We start from the raw sequence: 10463 nt of genomic DNA, 5'->3' as shown, positions 1-10463 counted from the left end.
GGAGGTGGCACCACACCATCAGAGCATCATGCCCAAGCCATGGCTGAAAGTGGGTGTAGCAAGTTACTTGCATTTATGAGATAGGGATGTCATGAATGAAGCTGTACCCCCTGCCTTACATCTACCAAGTTATCCCTCATTGTCCTGCCAGGCTTATCTCCAGGTTTGTGAGCACAGTTCACTCCCAGTCAATCTTCTTCCAGCCTTTCATAAGGTTTTGGGGCCCATCTGAAGTATCTTTTATAGCAAATAGCATATTAGAATGTTCCCCCCAGCTGCATGCCTCTGGGGGGGACCCAAGTAGGACTTAGTGACAGTACTAGGTAGCAGGAATGTACACAGTGTGTACCCCATCCTCTCCATGTCCTAATGTTCCCTTCATACTGGGGTGTCCCATGGTGATATTCCCCACATCCCTCATCTAAGTACAAATGATCTTACATTGTGTAAAGGGGTGTAGCACCTGTAATGTGGGGTCTCACAACTGGATAAAGAAAGTGACCCGGGCCGGGCGGTGGCGCTGGAGGTAAGGTGCCTGCCTTGCCTGCGCTAGCCTAGGACGGACCGCGGTTCGATCCCCCGGTGTCCCATATGGTCCCCCAAGAAGCCAGGAGCAACTTCTGAGCGCATAGCCAGGAGTAAGAGTAACCCCTGAGCGGCACAGGGTGTGGCCCAAAAACCAAAAAAAAAAAAAAAAAAAAAAAAAAAGAAAGTGACCCACATTTGAGGTACAGGAGACATCTCCCACTTTTGTTTGGGTCCTTTGCTTTCCTTCTTTAGTGTTGTAGAGACCATTGCATGATCATCGCCCAGTGTCTTAGCTGGTTCCAATGAGAATAACTTGTGGGTTCCCAATCTTTTACTTTTACAGCTTAAGTGGCAGTAAGGTGCCATGAATACCTCCATCTCCACTAGTAAGCAGGACTCACTGTAGTGCCCTAAAAAATCTCTTGTCCACGCCCACTGAACGCCCTGGGCCGACTGGCCAAGGCGGCCATGGCGGAGAAACGCGCCATCTCGCCGTCTATCAAGGAGCCATTGGTGGTTCCCATCGAAGGTAAGGGGTGCCATGAAGTTCATGAAAACAACTCTCTCTCTCTGTCCTGTGCTGCCGGGGCTTTGTCTTAGGGTGGGGGATGCGGGGCAGGGGAAATATTCAAGGCTCCTTATCAAAGTGAGGGGGATGGAGAGAAAGGACAGCAGGTGTCTGCTTTACACACAACTAACTGGATTTGATTTTCAGCACCCTGTATCATCCTCTGAGTCCATCAGGAGTATCCCTGAGTGCAGACCAAGAAGTAAACACAACTGGGTGTGACTCAAAGCAAAAGCAAAAGAAAGAGAAATTACCAAGAAAAAGATAAAAGGTAGGTATGAGTAAAGCTCCCTGCACCCCACTAACCATTTACCCCATATTCCTATACTCTAGATCCCCTGTGGCCTGCCAGTCACTTACCCCACATCCCTATATCCCAGATCCCTGCATGCCCAAAACTGTTCAGCCTGGTCTCCCAGCCCTGTCACAAGGCATAGGTGTGATGGACAGGAGAGTTGCTGTGGGTGGTTTTCTGTGCCTCTCTCAACACCCTTGTCCTACTGTCACACAGCCTCCTGGACACTCCCATCCCTGCACTTCCAGGCCCCACAGGGATGTGTGTACTTTGTCCCTTTCTGTGACTCTACTATGATCAGTTTTGCCTGAAATCTTCTCTGTGATGTCTAAACTGTTAATCGTGGTTAGTTTTCCTTTACTGTATTTTATTTAGATTTTAGGGTTTTTGTTTGTTTTTGGGCCACACACAGTGATGTTCAGAGCTTATTCATGGCTCTGCATTCAGGAATTACTCCTGGTGGTACTTGGGGGGATCATATGGGATGCCAGGAATAGAATGCAGGTAGGTTGCATGCAAGGCTATACTATTTCTCTTGCCCCCTGTCTTGTTTTGTTTTGTTTTGTTTTGGACAGAGGCACATCTGGCAGTGCTCAGAAATTATTCCTGGTTCTATACTCCTGGCAGTGCTGGGGGGGGGGGGGATGTCTATGTGGTACTGAGGAAGAAACCTAGAGCAGCCCTTTCTACAAGGCAAGCACCCTATCTGCTGTACTAACTCTCCAGTCCCATGAATCATCGTTAGAATAACATTTTCTCACCCCAAGTCATAAAGGAAGTCTCATATTTCCTTAGCCATTTAGTGTCTTTCTGATTTTTTTTTTTGTGGCAAAACATGTCAGATGACATTTGCCACATTAACCACATCGAAGCAAGCACTTAGCGGCATTAAGCACATTCACTTGTTTGAGCAACCGTTACCACACTGTTCATTTCCAGAACTTTCTCTGTTAAACAGGTTCTCAACACTCAGCTGAACCCTTGATCCAGTGGATGTAGGGTTCTGGGTCACTTCCCAGTGCCGACCCATTACAAAGCCCTTTTCCTATGTCCCTCTCCGAGCTGGGCGCTCAGCATCCCTTCCTGCCCAGTACCAGCCTGGGAATACTAGGGGTGCGGGGCTCCAAGGAGAGTAGGAACAGAGGGGAGAAGGTGGCTGCAGCTTTGAGCTGGGTTTTGGTCCCAGGCTGTCAGTGCAGAAAACCCCAAACTTTCTCCTGCTTTCACTGTGCCGTCCGACCCCAAAGCTGTGTCTAAACCGTGTTTCTCATTCATGAACCATTCTCTTCACTCATTTCTTGGTCAAAATTGGGAACCAGGGGCTGGAGAGATAACATGGAGGTAGGGCGTTTGCCTTGCATGCAGAAGGTCGGTGGTTCGAATCCCGGCATCCCATATGGTCCCCTGAACCTGCCAGGCGCGATTTCTGAGCGTAGAGCGAGGAAGAACCCCTGAGAGTTGCCGGGTGTGACCCAAACACACACACACACACACACACACACACACACACACACACACACACACACACACAATTGGGAACCAGAGGCTGGAGTGGGAGCACCGAGGGGAGGGCGTTTGCCTTGCACAAGGCGGACCCTGATTCTATCCTCGACATCCCCTAAGGTCCTCTGAGCACTGCCAGTAGTGATTCCTGAGTGCAGAGCCTGGAGTAATCATTACCTGGGCGCCTCCAGGTGTGGCCCCCAAAACAAACAAAAAAACCCTGGGAATCAGGAGATAGCTGGAGTATCAGTGGGCAGGGACTGCCGTGGATCTTCTCTCCCGAAAACCTTCCTGAGATCGTTTGGGGCAGGGGACCCTCCCGAAAGCTCCGAAGAATGGGCAGGAGCTTCAGGGCTCAGGGATTCGCGAGGCAGGAGGCTCTAGCATGGGCCCTTAGAAGGGCGAGTAAGCCGGGAAGGCCCGTCGGGGGTGGTGGAGCCTGGTCCTGCTTCTGCGCCTGCGCAGAGCGACAGGTCCCATCGTGTGGGGGCGGTGGGAGCGGCGTGGAGGGCGGGGTTAGGGAAATAGCCTTGACTTGAGACGCAGATGGGTGTGGCGTAGGCAAGCGGGCCCGCGCGGGGATGAGTGGGCGGGCCATTGAGCGTGGTCAAGTGACTCGGCCCGGGCGGGTGGGCGGGGCGTAGACGAAACGCAGCCTGGGTAGAGCAGGTCTGTTTTTGTGGGCGTGGCAGCGTTTGGCGGAGTGGGTGGGGCATAGGCGGGCAGGCCCGCTGAGTGGGCGGTGCTATGGGCTGGCTGCGTCTGTCGAAGTCGGAAGCGGAGTCAGAGGCTGGTGGGCGTGGCGTAGGCGGACGCAAGACTGGGCAGGGCGGACCGGAATTGTAGGCGTGGCCCTTATTATAAAGTAGGCGGGGCGTAGGCAGGTGGGTCTGTAGGGTGGGCGGGGTTTTGGGCGGGGCCGATGACGCGAGCCGACGCGAATCCCGGAAGCGGTGTCAGAGCAGGGGCCGGGCTGGCGGGTGGACCGACTTGTTGTTCTTCGCGGAGTCGGAGCCTGTGCGCGCGGTGGAGGCGGCGGCGGCGGCGGCCGGGCGGGGAGCGTGAGCAGGCGAGCGAGCAGGCAGGACTCGGAGCAGAGTGCGTGCCGGGAGGAGTCGCCGCGCCCGCGGCCCCTGCGCCACCCCAGGTGAGCGGGGCCCGGTGCGCTGGGGGGGCTTGCAAAGCTCTTCCCAGGGGGCCCCCGATGTCGGGTGTGTCCCCTGCGCACCTGCCGCCAGGTGTCCCTCGCGCGCTCCGGGCCGCCGCGATCGGCCCCGAGGGGTTCCCGGGACCGGCCCCGCCCCGCGCTCCCGGGTGGCCGTCGGCGGGGCGCGGGAGGCGGGAAGGCTGGGGCGCAAAGGCTGCGCCACGTGCGGGGACCCGGGGCCGCCGCTGCCTGCAACGCCCAGGCCCTGTCCTGCCCTGCCCTGCCTGGTCCTGCTCTGCCCCTGGCCCTGCCCCGACCCCGTGGTCACTACCGCGGGCCCGGGCGGGTCGGGTTGCGCACCAAGCAAGACCGGATCCCCGATCTCACCTGGGGTGGGGACCCCCCGACCCTCCCTACCCTCCACGGAGCCCTCCGTGACTCCCCGAGGCTGGCCACTTGGGGACATCTCGGTCCTCCCGGGGAAGAACACGTGGCCGCTCCGCATTCATGGTCAGCGCTGACCTGTGCGCGCCCATCGCGTTGCGTCGGGCCGGGGAGGCCAGTCCCAATGGGCCTTAGGGCTGCCGGCGGGGGGGCGCACTTACCACCTGTTGCATTTATGGGGAATGGACCCGCCTTCCCGACGTCCCCACGTTTTTTCCTTTCCAGGGACGACCTCCCCCCCTCCCCAACCAGGAGAGGCTGTTGAATTTAGCTGCCTCTCCAAGGTGGCTGCTGAGTTTGCTCTTGGTTGGTTGGTTGGTTGGTTGGTTGTTTTGTTTGTTTTGGGGACACACTGGGAGGTGCTCAGGGTTTACTTCTGTATGGGGGTTAGGGGGTTATCCTGGCTGCCTCCAGGAGATCCTATGGAGTTCCGCGGGAATGGAACCTGTGTCCACCTATCTTGCAAGGCAAGCTGGCCCAGCCCACTGCTGCCCTGTTGCTCCTGCGCAGTCAGCACTTGGGTTGTGGGGTTTTCTGGACTGTTCTGCCTGCCTCCATGTGCTAGCCAGCCTCTGAGCTTGTTTCTGCTTCGGGCAGCCCTTCTGAGTCTAAAGGTTTCTGGGCTGGACCCGGGATTCCTCACGGGAAGTGGAGCCGTCCAGGCCAGCGCAGGGCCAGGCGGGCCCGCGGTAAACAGTGACTCACCTCCGTCCCGCCTCCCGGGCCTGGAGATGCTCTGGCCGAGTTTACTTTTGCTTTTCTCGTGTGTCACACACCTCATTCGGTTCCTCTTTCCCACCAGCTTAGGAAACTGAAAGTGTTTCTTTTTTTTTTTTTTTTAAACACAGAGCAGATTAAAATGGAACTGGAGGGTCATAGGGTCCACACCTCCTCCATTTTAACAGGGGGAACCAGGTATTGAGGGTGTCCTCAAACTTGTTCATCTTTCTGCCACTTTTCAGAAAATAAATATATAGATCAACCAGTTGCACTCATGCCACTTCTCCTGTGGCCTGTCAGGGTCCCCTGCTTTCTTTGTTGTGCTTCCTATGGGAAAAAATACCCTGCCAGCTCCCCCAGAATTGTTCCAGAGCCCCCAGGACTGCGGCTGGGCACTGGGGTGTCTGGAGTGACCAACAGGGAGGGGCCAGAGCCTGGGGTGGCATTTGAGAGCAGCAGGGAGAAGTGGGGCTGGGTAGTGGTACCCCAACTGTGGGAGAGGGCAGAGTGCCCACTTTGGGGGTCTGGAGGATGACACTACAGAACTGCCCTAGAGTTGGTGAAGGGTGCAGGGCTGACAGGTTGGGGGGGGTGCCGGCTGCTGTCAGTCCTGGGTCACCTCTGGATGGAGTCAGGGTGACACAGCTTCCTGCCACCGCAAAGGCGAGGTGACACATGTCCTCTAGCCGCAGACAGTCACGTCCTGCTTGAGGGCCGCCTGCCAGGGCCGCTTGCGGCCTGGGCTGTGCTGGGCCAAGCTGGGGGCATTAGTGGGGACTGCCGGGAGCACTCCTGAATTTGGAGGCATGGGGTGCAGCATCTGTTGGAGTGTTTCTCGGCCTGTGGGCCTGGCTGGTCCTGCCACTGGTCAGCTAGGGGTCACTGAGGAGCATCCAGACCCCCTGAACTTCCCACAGTGTTAGCGGCTGTTGGTTGTGATATCTGCACCCTCAGGCAAGAGACACATGCACACTTCCATATATATATATATATATATATATATGTACACGCATACATGTACACACACGCACACACCCGGCGCCTTGGGGATTTGCAGTCTGCGAGCAGGTGCTGGCCAAGAAAGGGCTAGCTGGAGTGTGCGGGATAGGCTTCTGAAGTAGGGGGTCCTGCCAGTCTGAGCCCTGAGCTCTGCATCCAGCCATGCCCAGACCAAGGAAAGTAGGCAGAGAGCATGGCCGGAGACCCTGTGGAAGGAAGCAAGCCTAGCACGGGCAGTAGCCCCCCTGTGTGAGAGCCTGTGATAGAGGAATGGCCTGGTCCCCCATGTCTAGGACTCCCATTTCTGCAGGGAAACCCCTCGCTCCTGTAGCCTATGTGTAGATCTCCCAAAGGATGGTGTTGAGAGTGCATGGCTGCTGGGGTGGGATTGTTCATCCCTCCTGGCACAACCCATGAGTTCTTGGCGACTCCGCCCAGCTCAGGCCGTGAATTGGGCTGGGTAGGGGGCCTGCCTGTATGTCTGACTGGGCTCTGAGCCCCTTTCTCAGCAGCTGTGGGAAGTAAGTGGCTCTGGGCTTGTGCGTTTGGAGGCCACAAAAGGGCAGCATGTGTGCCCGAGGCCTCACAAGGGTCAGGGTGGACAGTTTCCTGAGTGAACTCAGGAGCTCACACTGCTGGACCCGCCTCCACCTCCACATCCGTACATGCTGCTTCCTTGGCACCTCTTCAATAGAAGAAGGTTCTAGAGACCAGGGAGCTGTCACCATGCCTTTGTGGAAGCTGGACCCAGCAGTTCCTCCTATACCGTGCAGTGTCCCGGGTGGCCTGGGAATGGGGCCGGGCCTGCACCTTGGGGCTGAGCCCCAAGTGCAGGGGCAGAGGGCGGTGGCGGGCAGGAGGAGGCCCGGCTCTTTCCCCAGAAGCAGCCGGCCTGGCGGGGCCGGAATGTGACTCGCTCCTGTAAACAGGGTGACTCACCGCCCAGCTATGCCCGCGTTCTGGGCTTCGAGCAGGCGCCGCCCCCTCCCGACGTGGAAAAGTTTCTCAGGGTTCAGCCTTGTGCTGGCACGTGGCCCTGACCCAGGGAGGGGGACTGTGGGGAGTCAGCCAGCCCTGGCCCCCAGCCCTCCCCTCTCTGTCCTCCTCATCACCTTGGGCCAGACAGCCAAGTTTGAGGGTCCCAGACCTGAGTCCCCGGGGGGTAGGGAAGTGGGGGTCTGGGGATACCACTGGGAGTTGCTCAGGACAGGATGGGACACCCAGGGCCCGTGTTTGGGTAGGGGGGGGTCGTGCTGTGCCCCACCCAGCACTGTGCAGCAGCCCCATGGCTGCTGTGGGCTTCCCTGTTGCCATGGCGACCGGCGGGGCTGGCTACTTCCCAGGGTCTCCATGGCAACCATCAGGGGGAATCGTGCACGCGGGACAGGTCGGCTGCTTTTTCATGAATGATGAGTGTGTGTGACCCGATACAGGGGGGGCTTGAGCTACCCCCCCCCCCCCGTGCTGATGCTCCCTCCCTTTAGTTCCCAACCCCAGGGGCTCAGGCCTGGCAGGGGTGGCCCAGGTGGCGCAGTGATGTCACCGCTGCAGTGCCCTTCAGAGGTGGGTCTCCAGGGGCAGGCCCAAGCCTGTTGTTGGCCCCTTTTGCGGGTGATTCATTTCGGGTACTGGGACCTCAGCAGGGCTTCTTGAAGCTGTTGGAATGGACCTAGGCCCCATCAGAATTGGGGATTCAGGCTGGGAACAGCCAGTGTGGGCACCTACCTCACCCAGTGCTGAAACCTAGGGAGGAGGGTGGCAGGGATGGGGCACCTGAGCTGGGGGCTGCTGCCTTGGGGAGGACTCAGGACTGAGTACTCTCCTCAGGGAGCTCTTTGGGGTTATGAGGACTGTCTTGGGGAGGCTGTGAGGACTACCCTCAGAAAGGATTTTGGGGGGCTGGAGAGAGAGTATGGAGATAGGGCATTTGCCTTGCATGCAGAAGGATGGTGGTTTGAATCCCAGCCTCCTTATATGGTCCCCTGAGCCTGCCAGGAGCGATTTCTGAGCATAGAGCCAGGAGGAACCCCTGAGCGCTGTTGGGTGTGACCCAAAAACAAAAGAAAAAAGAAAGGACTTTGGGCTGGAGTGGTGGCGCAAGCGGTAAGGCGTCACTTGCACACGATAACCTAGGACAGACCGCCGTTCTATCCCCTGGCATCCCATATGATCGTGCCTAGCCCTGAGCGTCACAGGGTGTGGCCCAAAAAAGAAAAAAGAAAGAAAAAAAGAAAAGACTGAACTGGAGGACTGTCCTCATCAGAGGACTTTGGGGCTGTGAGGACTATGCTGAGGGAGGACTCTGAGCATTGAAGCCCGTCCCTGGGGAGGATTCAGGGCCCGGAGGACTGACCTCTGGGGAGCAGCAGCGAGGAGGGTGACGTCTCATCCAACCCTAGCTAACTTGTCTCCTCTGACCTCTAGTGACAACTTCCCAGTGCTGTGGGTGCCAGTGCCCAGGTTATGACGACGACTCCCAAACCGAACAAGTCACTCAAGGTGAGTGGGCCGCACCTGCTAGGGCCCCTGTGCTCTTTCCATCCAGGACCAGAGCAAGTCTTGGGGATCCTGTCACGGGGGTCCCTGTGGCAGGTGGGCACAAGACCCCAGGGCTCACCACCTCCTCTGCAGGTCAAGAAGGAGGCTGGCGAGAACGCCGCAGCGCTGAGCGACGATGAGCTGGTGTCCATGTCCGTGCGGGAGCTAAACCAGCACCTGCGGGGCCTGACCAAGGAGGAGGTGGTGCGGCTGAAGCAGCGGCGGCGCACGCTCAAGAACCGAGGCTACGCGGCCAGCTGCCGCATCAAGCGTGTGACACAGAAGGAGGAGCTGGAGCGACAGCGCGTGGAGCTACAGCAGGAGGTGGAGAAGCTGGCCTCGGAGAATGCCAGCATGCGGCTTGAGCTGGACGCACTGCGCTCCAAGTACGAGGCCCTGCAGACCTTCGCCCGCACTGTGGCCCGCGGCCCCGTCGCGCCCACCAAGGTGGCCACCACCAGCGTCATCACCATCGTCAAGTCAGCCGAGCTTGCCACTTCCGTGCCCTTCTCGGCAGCATCCTAGTGCAGGCGCCCAGGAGGATGGACTCGGGGGTCCCCTTAGCTGGGCAGTGGGAGCCCGACACGACCCTCGTGCCCGGAACCATGTCAGTGTTTGGGAGCCTCAGCGAGTTTGTTTTTCCTGCCTTCCTGCACTGACCCCGGACTCTCTGGCACAGCCTGGCTATGCAGGGCCTTTGGCCAAGCCTCTATGTAGTGTGGGGTGGGGGAGCCATCACCAACCCCGTGCCCAACAGGAGGGGTGTAGGAATAGGTCGGAAAAGGTTCTTAGGGCTACACTGGTGAGCTAAGGAATGGTTCCCTGCTCCTCAGAGGCCACGGGGGGGCTGGGATGGGGTCCCTGGCACATGGACACAGCGACCTTGACATCAGCCTGACCAGAGAGGGGGACCCAGGGCGGCCGGAGTGCCTGAGGGACCAGGAACTCTGCAGCCTGGTGCCTCACTGTCACCCAGTAGGCCCTTCTACTCTCATTCCCAGAGCTTGGGGCTCCCTTTGGGGTGAGGCCAGAGGTGCTGGAGCACAGTAGGTAATCCACATTGGATGTCGTAGGGCCACGGGGATATTTAAGAGAGATGTCTATATCTATATATATATATATAAAGTTATATCACATTTTATCCCACAGACTTTTCGTACCTTTTTCTCCTGTTTGATACTGTAAAGCCGGACACGCAGAGCTGCACTGCGGGGCTCCCCATTCTCCCATCCTCCCACTCTCCCATCCCCACTGTGGCGCATTGGCCCTTGGTTGTCAAGGTTTCTATTGAAGAAAAGGCCATTGGTTGGGGCAAGCCCCCCAGCCCACGTCCGTCTCGTGCTGCTCCTGTGGTCTAAGTTATTGAAAGGCCGTGGTGGGGGCCGCGTGCCCGAACCCCCAGACCCCTAATTTATTGTCCTTCCTCTGCTGCAGTGCTTTGTACCCTCAATAAAGTTCTCTGGGCTCTGCAGAGCGGCTCTGTGCTTTGGGTTGAGTGTAGGCTATGCCGGGCCCTGCCACCTCTTGATGCCTCCCAGGCCACTGAAGGGCCCTGTCTGCACCCCTCTCACTGGCTGGCCTTGGGGGGCTGGTGGGTGGTAGGGCCTGGTTGGCCTTTCTTGCCCCCCAATCCCTAGCCCTGTACCCCATGGCAGCTCTGGGGCTGAGACTCCGCACCCTGCTTCCCTGTCATGGTCCTTGATTTCCATGGCCTGCTGTAG

The 10463-nt window shown here is 58.1% G+C and overlaps 1 protein-coding gene across 1 annotated transcript; it reads left to right on the top strand.

Moving 5' to 3' along the window:
* The first annotated feature begins 3949 nt into the window (after positions 1 to 3949).
* On the top strand, positions 3950 to 10211 carry MAFK (MAF bZIP transcription factor K). The gene is made up of 3 exons (XM_049788710.1): positions 3950 to 4041; positions 8629 to 8703; positions 8836 to 10211. Exons 2-3 carry the CDS (start codon positions 8668 to 8670, stop codon positions 9265 to 9267), a joined length of 468 nt encoding a protein of 155 aa, XP_049644667.1. The 5' UTR covers positions 3950 to 4041; positions 8629 to 8667; the 3' UTR covers positions 9268 to 10211.
* Positions 10212 to 10463: the final 252 nt, after the last annotated feature.

The sequence above is a fragment of the Suncus etruscus genome, chromosome 15, assembly GCF_024139225.1.
Source record: "Suncus etruscus isolate mSunEtr1 chromosome 15, mSunEtr1.pri.cur, whole genome shotgun sequence".
Classification (NCBI taxonomy): Eukaryota; Metazoa; Chordata; class Mammalia; order Eulipotyphla; family Soricidae; genus Suncus; species Suncus etruscus.
This window is presented reverse-complemented; position numbering and strand designations above follow the sequence as displayed.

Bases quoted from the DNA above. Each gene is read 5' to 3' on its own strand.
- MAFK (XM_049788710.1), top strand. From the start codon at position 8,668: ATGACGACGACTCCCAAACCGAACAAGTCACTCAAG. The intron at 8,704-8,835 runs GTGAGTGGGCCG...CCTCCTCTGCAG, and splicing joins AACCGAACAAGTCACTCAAG to GTCAAGAAGGAGGCTGGCGA.